The following is a 13,959-nucleotide window of genomic DNA, read 5'->3' as shown; positions in this document are numbered from 1 at the left end:
TAAACAATTCTCTCTACTATTATTCTGACATTTCATATTATTAAAATAAAGTAGTGATCCTAACTGACCTACGACAGGGAATGTTTACTAGAAATGTTTTCAGGAATTGTGGAAAAAAACAGAGTTTAAATGTGTGTATGTAAATGTCCGCCTTCAACCGTATGATCCTCTGCAGCTACCGTAGTTGACCAAATTACAATCAAACGACTTTACCGAAATAATAATAATGCCCCGAATAACCAAAAGAACATCTTTAACATAATAAGTACTATTGGAAATGACTGCCAGACTGCCACATTTATTTTAGAATTAATATTATTTTTATTTTACACTACTACAGACAGCCGGGGTTAGAGTTCAGTAAATATTGATGATGTCATGCTCTGAAGATGGCTGAAGGGTGAGTCTGAAGTCGCAAAATAGTTTTTGTTTTATAATTTACTATTTTACCCTATTACATTCACTGGATGTCGTATCCATCAAATATTGTTTCGTTGACATTTAGCTGTAGCTAGCGTCGTCTGTGTAGAAGCGATGCAGTGTGTAGCTCTGTTCGAAAGTCTAAAGGAAGTCCGTCTGTCAAGGTTTGTTTACCAAAATATTATTGCACCAGCTGGTTAGCTAGCTAGCTGCTGGCTAACGTGTTAGCATATTGGATTGTAGTATGCTTTACCAAGAAACTTTAAAATGTTCTTACAAATGTCATGTGGACATGTGTACGTAAACTACGTCGTGTCATCATCTCGGATGATGAAATAATTGCCTAATAAAATGTAGTTTAACCAGCAAGTCTGGTTAGCTGACTAGCTAGCTAACGTCAAAGAGCCAACCCCCACCTAGCGTATTAGCTATTCGTCAACGTATCACGGCAAATTCCCAATGTTTGGCGATGTGTGTTGGATAGTCTTTGACTGCAGTGGTGCATATAATATGTATCAACGGCTATGGCTGACATAAGTAGCCAGCTAGCTGCCTAATATACCGTTGCTAGGATTTTTTTCACTCGCACCTTTCCTTTGTTTTTGTTTTGATATCTAACAATGTGAATCCATGTCTGATGACTCTAGGGAAGGTTGGTGGGGAGGCTGGCTTCAACAAAGCTTCCAGGCCGTCAAAGATAAGGTAAGCAAGCATTCATGTTAGTAAACCAGCTGCTAATCTGATTATCCCTCCTGATGTTGCATTAGAGGACCAAGGCTGCATGGTGTTCAGCATCTGCACTGTATTTCCCCGCAGGCTTTATTGATTTCTCTTCAACATACATTTTGTTTTTGCAGTCGTCTGAGGCCTATGAGTTCATAAAGCGTGACCTGACAGAGTTCTCCAACGTGGTACAGCATGACACAGCGTGCTCCATTGTGGCCACAGCCAGTGCTGTCAGAAGCAAACTAGCGGTACTTGTTTATTTTTTGTCTGGGTCACTTTCCCAAGATAAAAACACAGCCACATATTTACTGTGTCTACCCTTGTGACACAGCAAGGTCACTCATCCTGTTCCCTTCTAGGTGGAAGGATCCTCTGACACCACAGAGAAGGTGAAGAAAAGCTTGTCTAGTTTCTTGGGTGTGATAACAGACACCCTTGCGCCTCCTCCAGATATGACCATTGACTGTGATGTCATTACGCTCGTAGCAACCCCTGCAGGCACCACAGAGGTGTATGACAGCACCAAGGTGAGCTCCAGGTGGTCAGATGTCACCAAGTCACAAGTTGTTTCTTCAGTATGATGCCAAATGTTGACCGTTGGATATTTTGTATTGTATGAATCAATGTCGAATCATCAGTGTTGATAAACTTCCAAAAATGGATTGGATGGCTACACAATTATATGTTGCCTGTCCCAACCAGTAAGGAACTATTTTTGCACAATCTTTTGCAGAGATAAGATTGCTTAACCATAGAATTACACCTTTATGCACAAATCCAAATAACATTGTCCAATGGCCAAATTGAGTGAACATTCCAAAAACAAAAACATTAATGATCTGCACACTGTTACATACTCTATAAATGCTCTTTTATTAGACTGACAACAACTTGGCTTAGTTGATGGAAAAACTGTGTGTACAAAACAGTTCTTTGGGACACATCTTACAGTGTGTGGAATGGATTGATTTTGTTCCATGTTCAGTATTGGTTGTGACACATGACGTGTCACGTGTGTATGTGTCTGAAGCTGCTCCTGTTTGTGCTCTGCCCCCAGGCTCGTCTTTATAGTCTCCAGGCCGACCCTGCGACCTACTGCAATGAGCCTGATGGTGAGACAACTCATGTCTCTCCGCTCCTCTTCTATTGAGGAGGCATCAATCCCTAGCATGAGGGACAATAGTCAACGTTGATTTGTCTCTTGGGTTTGTTTTAATTGTGATTGGCTCGTTCCAGGTCCCCTAGAGCAGTTTGAAGACTGGCTGAGCAGCTTCAGTTTGGAGGAGAAGAAAGGAGAGGTCTCTGAGCTCCTGGTCAATAGTCCTTCTATACGAGCCCTGTACACCAAAATGGTACCGTTTGTTACTCTTTTTGTAAAGCCTTTTACCAGACACAGATTAAAGCAAATTAATGGGATGACAGAATAATATGAATGACTGAGTTTGAGCTAACGGTACATGCTTGATGTCATATATGATGTTTTCTTATTCAGGTGCCAGCAGCTGTAGCCCATTCAGAATTCTGGCATCGGTATTTCTACAAAGTCTTTCAGTTGGACCAGGTAACACACTGACTCCAATTAGGAGTTGTCATGGACATTGGAATAAAACGCATTGTTCTAATCTCATGTTTGTGTCATGTGCCACCTGCTGGCCAACTTCAGTGCAACGTGTCTTAGTTTCACTTCATATCACTGGTGCACTGTAGTATAACTGGAAAACATAGATATTTAGGAAATGGTCCTATTGTATAGCTTCTACAGCACTGCAAAGAGATTGAATGAGTCTCTTACTGGAGCAATATTACATTGTATTGCAGGAATTAATGTGTATTTTTATTGTGATCAACAGGAAGAGGCGAGGAGAGTGGCCCTGAAGCAGAGAGCAGAGCAGACCACCCACACAGAGGCTCTGGGCTGGGAGGAAGAGGATGAGGGTATGTTTGGAATAAGGGAGATAAAATAAATTCTGTTCATGTAGTGATGTTTTGAGGTCTGACATGAAGGCAGTCAGACGTGTGCATTCACTGTCCCCCCCCCACCCCCTTATTTCCTCCGACCCCAGATGACTTCCTCGGTGCCACATCCTCATCCCGCCTTGACTTCACTCCCCCTTTGGAAGACCCCGCTACCCAGCTGCCCCCTTTCCAGTCAGCCTCCACCCTGCTCAGCCCCACCCTGTCCTCCAGCGGGGAGCGCGACGCCACCCTCTCCATCAGCAGCGACAGCATCAGCCTGCCCACGCAGGTGGAGGTGAGGCCGGAGCCTGCAGCCGTGGAGCTGAGCCACAAACTCACAGAGGCCAGCCTGGAGGAGAGACGGGACCAGGGGCAGGAGGAGGCGAAGGGCCCTGAGAGGAGCAGCCCGGAGCCTGAGGCTCAGGTACAGGCTGCAGCCCAGCCAGAGCCCACAGAGAGGGCTGCAGCAGAAGTGGGAACAGCCCGGACTCCTGCTCCCTCCGCCACCACACCCTCCACTACCACCACCACCACCACCACCAGGCCAGAGCCTGCCAAAGAGGAGGGACCCCAGGACCTGAGAGTGTTTGAGCTCAACTCAGACAGCGGGAAGTCAACACCATCAAACAACGGCAAGAAGGGTAAATGAAAAGTAGAATCTTTGATGAATCTTTGAAAGGAACATTATAATCGGTGCTCTCAGTGAGTGCCAGTATTCCAGTGGACAGTATTTTGTCCACATCCCTCCAACCAGAATTAGACATCTTATGTATTTGACTGACTATTCTGATCCAGTAGATGTGTTGTGTTGTTGGGTTTCTGACCCTGTGTGTTCTCTGACTCCCTCCAGGGTCCAGCACGGACGTCAGCGAGGACTGGGAGAAAGACTTTGACCTGGACATGACCGAAGAGGAGGTCCAACTGGCCCTCTCTAAAGTGAACGCTACAGGAGAGGTGGGTCACGGTGCTAACGGCATCACAGCACTGTACCATTTTAGGTTGTGGCGTTTCCCGTTTTCATACTAGCATCGTTTATCACAAATCTGTATTTGAGGTTTTGTATACAGTATCAGACTTGTAACAGTGCTCTATGTTTCGCGATCGTGTTCGGTGTGTGTTTAACTTGAGGATGTTTTTTTGTTTGTGTTCCAGTTGGATGAGGACTGGGAGAACTGGGACTGATGGCGGTAGTGTTTGTGTCCCACTATTAAAGCGAGTTCTCGGCAGACGACCCATGCTTAACGTGTTTTAACTCTTTGTCCACGCCGTCACCATGTCACGTTTTGTCCGTAGGGGAGTGAATGTCGGATGGGTTTTGGACCATGTTGCTGACCCGCTAGCAGAGCAGTGGAAGTCCCAAGGCGATAAGATTATAGACCGCACTGTCAGCTGACAGTTTGTGCTTCTAAGGTCTTAAGGGTTAGAACTCAAACCTCTTTAGTTATTTCTTGGAGCGACTTCTGATTAGGGCGAGGATAGGACACTAATTTAGGGTGGTTGGTGTTCTGTCTGACTAAAGCTATTGAGTAGTCGTGACGTGAGTCGTTACACCACATCTGGGGAGTTCTTTAGTTTCTCTTCTGAAATGCCATTATGAAAGTTATGAGGGTGGGGAATTATGTTATACCTTCAGGCTACAGAACAGCCATTAACTGTAAAGCTGCTTATCACCCTTCTTAAGAGGAAATTATTCAAGTGATTTTAGATTTTTTGGTGGTTTATGATTTCACTCTTTAGGTTTATTGTTTAGCCCCCTCAGTGATTTCAGAACTCCTTATGCAAGTGAATATTTAAACTGGACACGTACTTCGGCCTTCATAGAAAGATTTCATGTTGTATTTACTCTCAGCTCTAGATACATGGCCTTGTAAGACAATAGTGTGAAAAATGCTATTCAGATGTTTTTGTGACACAAGAAGCAGATCTGACTCTAAACACAGCCAATCCATGTTGTACATTTACATTCTTTTTGTTCTCTGTCTCTCCATTTCATGCTAAATGATTGATGTGAACATGTCATCTCTGTGACCACACAGATTCACATTTCCCGTCTTTTATTTTCTGTCCCTTTATTGTTCACATCTACGATTCTATTGTCCACGTCTATTTTTCTGGGTGAGGAGGGTGCTCGTATTGTCAAGAGAGAAGTCAATTATGACGCAATAAAGAGGCTGCAAAATTGTCCTGGTGTCACAGTGCCAGAGTATTGGGCTTGGATGTTTAACTGATGTACAAAGGAACATTCCAGACCGCAGATCCTAAGCCTGCTTTGCTTAGCATGATGTTGGCAGTAAGCTAAGAAGACCAAGAGGCAATGAGGGCTGTGTCTGCTTGATTAATGTATCAATACGCTTATTATTGCAGTATATTTCACGCTATTCTCATCTTTTGTAGTCATTGTCTTCATTAGTGTTAACAGTGGCCAAGACTCAAAGCAGCGTAAAAATGTAGTCTACATATTTAAAATGAGTGCTTTATTTCATCCTAATATAATTATTCTGTGCATTGCATGTAAGTGCAATCACATGCAAAATGTTGTGCCGAAGGTGTACTGTTTATGTTGTACATTTTTGTTATGAGGTCATTGACTAAGCTTGTCTCTGGAGGAGGAATTACTTGTTTATAATGTATGTTGCATGTCTCAAGTTCTCTTTCTATGTATTTCACTTTACATGTATTTGCACTTTAAACTCCAATGCGTTTAAAGCTGTTAATTTTTTAGGCAAGTATATTTTCTTCAATTTTTCAAATGAGCAATGTCATTAAAGAGTCTCATGCAACGTGATAGTGCCTTTGGATTTACAAACATATTATTTTAGCCATACAAATCTATTTTTTATAAGCTATCATATCTCCATTCTCTGCCACGTAGGAACCTTCACAAGTCAACCGCCGACAGACCAGAATGAACATTCTCCTGTATTTTGACGAAACGCGCCATCTCCTGGGTAACGCATGAAAAACGGCTATAATGGATTTTCAATTAAAACATTGAGGAAAAACTTAAACAAACGTACTAACCATACCGTGGGTAAACTAAAACATTTGCCAACCAACTCCAACGGGGAAAGGTAGGCATATCCCTTGGGTAGTAGTTGTCAAGGGCCATGCTATGTTCAAGCCCGCCGACAGGGGGGGACAAACGGGACAGTTGTCCCAGGCCCCAGGTCAGGGGTGGCCCTAAAATGACCCTCTAACCGTTAAATAATATGCTGGAATATTGTGTTAAAAATACATTTGTTGTTATATTTTATATTGGTAATTTTCCTTCACATAGTGGTCAAGAGCAAATTCCTGCAGCCCAATGCAAAAATGGTTTGGTCTAAAAGTTTAATTCCCATGCACGTACCCAGCTTTTTTGATGAGTCAGACTGGGAACATGATTGGATATCTTAAAAGGACAATGTAGACATCTTGAATTAATGGGAATTAAAGATATCTTTAACTGGAAGTATGACTAGTCAGAATGAAACCGTAGATATCTGAAGCTGGAATTACATTGTACCTATGTTCCCCGGGTCCGCTGATCCCCGGGTCCGATGTTCTCGCATACTCAAATCTATGTCATACCTAGTATGAGTAGTATGCCATTCCGAACACAGTCGTATGGTGTTATGTACGAGACCACCAGGTGGCAGTGTGGCTCCATTCACCTCTAAACCAGGGATTTACCACTCCTTCCATACATCTGGAGGCAGCATCCATCTCACGGCTGGTTACATCCTCGTCAACAACATTGTTTATCAAATGAATCAACATAAGCCCATGACTAGCCACCAGCACTTAGCATTCTCATAATATAGGCCTATTCCCTTACATTGTAATCCTTGTTATTTGTCTGTCCAAAGCAGCATTGGATATGTTTGTGGATACCATTTTTTTCCAACCATAATATTTAGCCAATAACAACAGCCTTTCTTCATCAGAGAGGATGGAGACGGGCTGTTGTTTCATTTCTATCCACTGCAATACATGTACAGTAGACGTAAACTCACGGCACACTTTATATCTGGGGTATTTGGCACTAAATGTGGCCTCGCATGCTGGTTGACATGAGAATGGATGGGTGTATGTACAGTGTTGTGCTGGCTGGCAGTCTGCCGTAGGGTGGCTTAATGTAGGTCACACAGGGAACACCTGCACAGCTCACTGTTTCACTCTCTTTTCTAACATGGGTGCTGCCATCATCCTGATTCCCTACCGAAATGGCCATACCACGGGAACTACTGAAATTCTCTCTCCTTGATTCTTCCACCAAAATTCTATTCAGATTCTTAACAGACTAAATTGAAACGTCGGGCTCGGCACGGATGTTTCCGTACACCTTGAGAGAATTACTACCTCCTCATGTCTCCTACTCCTCTCTCCCTCTGCTCCCCGTCCCTGTCTCTCTCTCTTGCTCTCTCTCTCTCTCTCTCTCTCTCTCTCTCTCTCTCTCTCTCTCTGTGTCTCTGTCTCTCTCTCTGTCTCGTTATCTCTTGTTCTCTCTTGTTCTCTCTCTCTCCCTTTCTCTCTCCCTCTCTCTCTCTCTCTCTGACACACACGCACACATACACACGCCTGTTGAATTGATTTTAGTCAGACAATAGGAGGTGTTGTCATGGGGGGAGGGGGGGAGGCTAGGAGGAGGTGGAGTGACTGGGTGACAGAGACGGCCATTGATTTGTCATCCTCTCTCTCTTGGATCATACACTACTCTCCTATTTCACTGTCAACACACACCGTTGCAGGACAGCTCTGTCAAGACCGAGGAGAAGCCATTCTCTCTCTCTGATTGTTTCACTGTTATCTAAGGTGAGACATGCTGGAAACGTCTCACGTATTGGTCATGAGTACTGCAAACTAAAGCCTATACTTTCCTCCCCGGTCAAACATGTGGCTGTGGAATGTTTTGAAGATTTTCGCCTCCGGCAAGTATTCTGCCATTCAGAAAAGACACAAAATCAGGGTAGATCATTTCACATCACTCCCCCCCGTTAGGCTTTGTCTATGAATACAGAACCAACTTGCTGCTATACGGAACCCTGTGCGATTCCGTCGAGACCACTGGAATTCTCAAACTGAAGACCAATCCCTTGCTCACATTTCTGCCTCCGCAGGACCCCCAACCGGCTGTAGACAGTGTGTACTGTACATTACTTTCTTATGCTTTTCCCACTCGTAGCCCTTAGTCAGCAGAAGTGCTGTGTAGGAATTTCCTGTAGGGAATAACTGCTCCCTTGGCTCCGTGGTATACGCATTACATTACTGCAGCCTTAAAAGCCATTGGTCCTACACTACTAATTCTCTTTACAATGGGAAGAACAGAATGTTTCAGAGTCCACAGACTGTATGGATGGATGGTGGATGAATACAAATCAGATCAGAGTTCTCAATACAGTCTCCTCTCATACTCTTTTTCCACTCTCGCGTCTCTCTTCTCTCTAGACTCTCTCTCTCTCTCTCTCTCTCTCTCTCTCTCTCTCTCTCACACACACACACACACACTCTCAGACATATACATGTGCACACACACACACACACACACACACACACAGTGTGTCAGGATGAGGTCATTGTCTTGAGAGAGAGTATTATCCTGGGCACCCTAAAGGGAGAAACCCGGTAACCCCGCTGCCTTTCAGCAGGCACAAAGGACTCCCATTGGGGGAGGAGGCGGAGCACTATGGAATGTGTAACCAGGGCTTGTACACTGACTAGTTCTCCAAATTCACACAATGTGTGTGTGTGTGTGTGTGTGTGTGTGTGTGTGTGTGTGTGTGCGCACACATAAGAGAGATAGAGAGAGAGAGAGTCTGTCTGTCTGTGCGTGCACATGTATGCCTGTCTGTGTCCGTGTATGCGTGCGTGTGTGTGGGTAGTGTTTTGTGTATTCTGTCTGTTTGCAGTGTTTGTGGTGTTCAAGGGGACTCTGACTATGAGGGACGACTGTAATAACAACTGCAATCTAACAACAACAACGCATCTGGTGGACTGTGTGAACAGAGGATTATGATAGTTATGGCCCGTTAGTTATGGCCTCATTAAGGCCTCTATCATAACCAAGGCCGTCGGGCGGAGTAAGGTCTCTCCTGCTAAAGAGTTATTTCAACCGTGCGCCCCGAATGAAATGGTTCATATCGATTCCCAAACGTTACTGAGGTCTCTGCCGGCCTCGCACAAACATTCTGCTCTCGAGATGCCTCCTCCGACCTTTTTTCCATGACAAATGCTCACATCTCCCAAAGCTGAGCGGTGGGAACGGACCACTCTGTGAGGAGTAGTGTTGGAGAGGAATGTGAGGTTGACTTGGGGGGGGGGGGGGGGGGGTTGGAGAGGGAGGAAAGGAGGGAGGGAAGGAGGATGGTGGGATAACTATGATAACTCCCACTCGATTTCACTTTACGGTCAAGACGGAGGGTCTCCTCTGGAAGCCTGTCAGGAGAGCACTCTCACACCGCCCCTCGGCTCTGCCTGCCAAAACAAATGTTGACTCGAAAAAACCCTCTCTATTCTTTTACGTCCCTCTCTCACTCTCTCTCTCTCTCTCCCATCGGTTGGGGAAGTGGGGTTTAGTTCTCCTAGGCTGGAGCCTTGCACAGGCGCTGTGAAGAAGACACTTCTTGTGGTGAAGCGACCTTCGCTGTGAGCGAGCGTTTCTTCATGGAGGACCTATACAGATTTTACACCGATGCTTACTGTAGGCTTTGAGGAGTTTTGGGGTTGTGTGAGAGAGTGTGTGAACAAGGGTGTGTGCGCGTGTGTGTGTGCGTGCACGTGTGTGTGTGCGCATTCTGTGTGTCTATGTGAGTCGACAGTATGTTCAGTAGACAAGCAGCTCTCTTCACTAACAAGCCCTCTGTCCTCTGATCTCGGTCCTATTCCACTTCCTGTGTTCTGGCCTGACTGAGCATCCTGTCCCTGGACGGAGGACAGGGACCTCCTCTTCTCCTCCGCTCCATTTCTCTCCCATTCATTCATTCATTCATTCATTCTCATCCCCCCAGTGTCCTCTCTACTGCTCTGGGACACTAGCAGACCCATTAATGTCCCCCCTCCCACACACACACACACACACACACACACACACAGACAGAAAGAGAGAGACACACACACACAAACACACTTTCTATCTCTCTCCCCGGCCCCATTAAAAGACCACACACCACCCGTCTCATCAGGCAGGCTATAATGAGGATGATGGTGGTGATGCAGTACTAGTGAGCAGTGAGGCCAGACCTGTCTAGCCCCCTTCCAATGGCTGCAGCCATCCGGATTAAGCTGTCAAAGCTTGACCATCGGACCCATTATTCCACAGATAAAGCTTGACACACACAGCTATTATGTAAACGCGCTTCATAAATTGCAGTCACGTAGGAGGGAAAACAGTTCGGCTTACAGTCTGCCTGAACACTTCCACTTGCCGACGGTGTGATGTTAATGAGGTGTTCTAGAAAGTGCTTTCTTTCTAGAACATTTCCTCTAGAAAGCCACAGAGATATAATAACAATGTATGCCATTTGCCAATGGACGGACACTTTTATCCGAAGAACCCTACATTGCAGGGAGTGCATACTTTTTTTTCAGTACATATGGTCCCAGCGGGAATCGAACCCACAACCTAAGCGTTGTGAACTCCATGCTCTACCAACTGAGCCACAGAGGAGAGACAGAGACATGATGATGAGCCGTCTCTGTATGCAGCGACTAGACTATCTGGGTGCAGGAGTGCTGCTGTTCTGTTGGTTTCTGTTGTGTCTCGGCCGATGGTTTAAGAGTGCAATGCGGTCGGACTCTCAGCTCACCTGACGGACTCGGACCCGACGGAGTGAGTCAGGTGACGCTGACCGGAGACCACATCTGTGCAGGGTAAAGTTTACTCTTACATCAACCACTCATTGAGGTAGCTCGTTAGTGGCCATTGGACATCTGTTGGGTTGGCCACACCCTTCTTATTTCGTCAGGTGTGTGTGTGTGTGTGTGTGTGTGTGTGTGTGTGTGTGTGTGTATGTGCGTGCGTGCGTGTGTGTGTGTGTGTGTGCAGTACTGTACTGTGAAGGTGCTGAGAAAGGGACTGGTGTTCGGGTGTGATTCACTGTAGGGCGTTGTGCCCAGACAGCTGGGGAGGAATGAGCTTGCCATTAGTTTCTTGCCTCATCTAATGAGGAAATAACCTTGTTTCCTCCAAACTAACCTTTTCTTCCTAATCCATTAATCAAGAAAGTTTGCTCTGGTCGTCAGGCATTCTCAATCACGGTTCACCTTCACCACGTTGCTCACTGCCTTCTAATCCTTCAAAATCCTGCGCAAAATGATGCCCTCTCTGACCTGTCATGTTGGAACACTTCGCTTTCACAGACAAGGCGCTTAGTCCCCAGACTAAAAAGCATCTTCAATGGAGATTTTACATTGAAAGTGTGATTTAGTCCAGGACTAGGCTTAAGCCTTGTCTGTGAAACCGGACGATTAAGGTTAAAGATGGGTCCTTTTTTCACACTGATGACCATCCAAACCTGCTGACCCCAGATGCGGCTGCCCCTAGAGGACTCGCCGCTGTTTCAGTCCAGGGGAGCTGATTGAGACAGTCAGAATGCCATCTGCCCTGTGACAAGATTACACAGGATCCGGCCAAGAAATCCTTCAGCAGAGCAGATTAAATATTAAATATAGGGCAGCAATGGCTGTGTGCAGATCTGTCTTTAGCTTTCTGTTTGTCCCAGGCTGATTCTGTAAACCTGGGCCTCTGACCTGTCAGTGCTTCGTCTGAACCCTGTCTGCAGGTCTGTTGGGCTGCTTCTTACGTCTGTCTGTCTGTCTGTCTGTGTCTGCAGGTCTGCCTGCCTGTTTGTTTGTCTGTCTGTCTGTCTGTCTGTCTGTCTCTATGTGACTACAGGTCTGTCTGTCTGTCTATCTCTATGTGTCTGCAGGTCTGTTGGGCTGCTTCTTACGTCTGTCTGTCTGTCTGTCTGTCTATCTCTATGTGTCTGCAGGTCTGTCTGTTTGTTTGTCTGTCTGTCTGTCTGTCTGTCTCTATGTGACTACAGGTCTGTCTGTCTGTCTGTCTGTCTCTATGTGACTGCAGGTCTGCCTGTTTGTCTGTCTGTCTGCATGTCTGTCTGTCTATCTGTCTGTCTGTCTGCATGTCTGTGTCTGTCTGTCTGCATGTCTGTCTGTCTGTGTCTGCATGTCTGTCTGTCTGCCTGCATGACTGTCTGCCTGTCTGTGTCTGCATGTCTGTCAGTGTCTGTCTGTCTGTCTGTCTGTCTGTCTGCCTGCATGTCTGTCTGCCTGTCTGTGTCTGTCTGTCTGTCTGTCTGTCTGCCTGTCATGTCTGTCTGTGTGCATGTGTGTGTAGTTTGGTGTGTGTCAGTGTGTTTCATCCTCTCCTCACTCAAGCAGTTCTGCCGATGCTCTTCTGTTCCAAGGTGAATAGATGCAGTCTTCTTTCTCCCTGGTCGTCCTCTGCTGATCCAGCTAGCTCGTGGGTGGCTGATTCGGTACCCAAAAATAAATAAAAAAGACCCCCAAAAAATAGCATAGAACTCAGTCGATGAAGACGAGCACTTCCGAGGAGAATGGTTACCATGGAAACTGTGCCTTTCTTTCCCCCTCTTCCTCGGTGTGTTTGGCTTCAGTCATCTTCCTGTAACGGTGTGTACACATGAGCACCGCCCACCTCCTCCTCTTCCATTCTGTAGCGGCTTGAAGTGCTCACTACGGAACGCTTTTTTTCCCAGAATTGTCCTCGGTCTGGAATTCTGCCCATCCTAACTGTAGAACCATCGCTCAAGGCGTGGGATGGTCGTGTCATTCGGGCTCTTTGCCCACTTCGGGTTCAACAGCTTCACACAGTCCAATGTCACCAACAGCCCTCGCATGTATAGAGATTCGTGTGCTTAAGTGGAATTCAGAATCATGTCATAGACAGAGAAAATACAGTTTTTCCAGATTTCTTGGCACCAGAGTCAAAAAGCTTTGTCAACACAGTGTATGGCAAATACCACAGCCTGTTGTTCACGAGTGTCACTGCTGTGGATGTTTCTTCTTCTGGTGAATGAATGAAAGTGTTTGTCTTTGAGTGTGCTGGTGGGGGGGTAGGGGGGGGGGTTGTCTCTTGGCTGGCGGAGAGAGAGAGAGCAGAGCAGAAGAAGTCCAGACGCAGCACTGTCACCCCTCAGCGCTCAGACACACATGGATCCAGTTTGAACTGCTCTGTTGAACTCTGTTGTACAATAACTGTGAGTGTGTGCGAGTGTGTGTGTGTGTGTGTGTCTGTGTGTGTGTGTGTGTGTGTGTGTGTGTGTGTGTGTGTGTGTGAGTGTGTGTGTGTGTGTGTGTGTGTGTGTGTGTGTGTGTGTGTGTGTGTGTGTGTGCTGGTGTGCGTGCGTGCGTGCGTGTGAGACTGTGTTTCTCATCAGCTAGTCACATTCATCTCATGCTTTGTTGGATCCTGTGTTTCGTCCATCAGATTCTCCCTCCAGATCTGTTGGCCTCACTCACAATGTGTCTTCATGCCTTTCATACTGCCATCCATCATACATGTTTACATCCTTTGTGTGAGTTTGATATACAGTCCTCTCTCTCTCTCTCTCTCTCTCTCTCTCTCTCTCTCTGTCTCTCTCTGTCTCTCTCTCTCTCTGTCTCTCTCTGTCTCTCTCTCTCTCTCTCTTGCTCTCTCTCTTGCTCTCTCTCTCTCTATTATGTAATGTTGTATAGACTGTACTGTGAGTAATGAATGTCAAAATAAAGTAATGTTGAAAGTCAACTAGATAGATAGATCTTTATTTAATCAGGACAGTGCACATTAATGAACAGTCACTTATACAAAGTGTGGTGACAGTAAATATGCCGGATTTAGCTGTGAGCTAATTTGCATCC

The 13,959-nt window shown here is 45.8% G+C and overlaps 1 protein-coding gene across 1 annotated transcript; it reads left to right on the top strand.

Moving 5' to 3' along the window:
• Positions 1–1,050: 1,050 nt before the first annotated feature.
• On the top strand, positions 1,051–5,864 carry bsdc1 (BSD domain containing 1; the record flags this gene model as incomplete). Its single annotated transcript, XM_080543475.1, has 10 exons — positions 1,051–1,122; positions 1,278–1,394; positions 1,506–1,673; positions 2,204–2,258; positions 2,383–2,498; positions 2,639–2,707; positions 2,997–3,081; positions 3,210–3,743; positions 3,953–4,056; positions 4,255–5,864. The coding sequence occupies 10 exons, from the start codon at positions 1,051–1,053 to the stop codon at positions 4,282–4,284; spliced, it is 1,350 nt and encodes a 449-aa protein (XP_080399601.1). The 3' UTR covers positions 4,285–5,864.
• Positions 5,865–13,959: the final 8,095 nt, after the last annotated feature.

Source organism: Nansenia antarctica (assembly GCF_963989245.1).
Source record: "Nansenia antarctica genome assembly, chromosome: 1".
Taxonomy (NCBI): Eukaryota; Metazoa; Chordata; class Actinopteri; order Argentiniformes; family Microstomatidae; genus Nansenia; species Nansenia antarctica.
The sequence above is the reverse complement of the archived record's forward strand: the minus strand, read 5'-3'. Positions and strand labels throughout refer to the sequence as shown.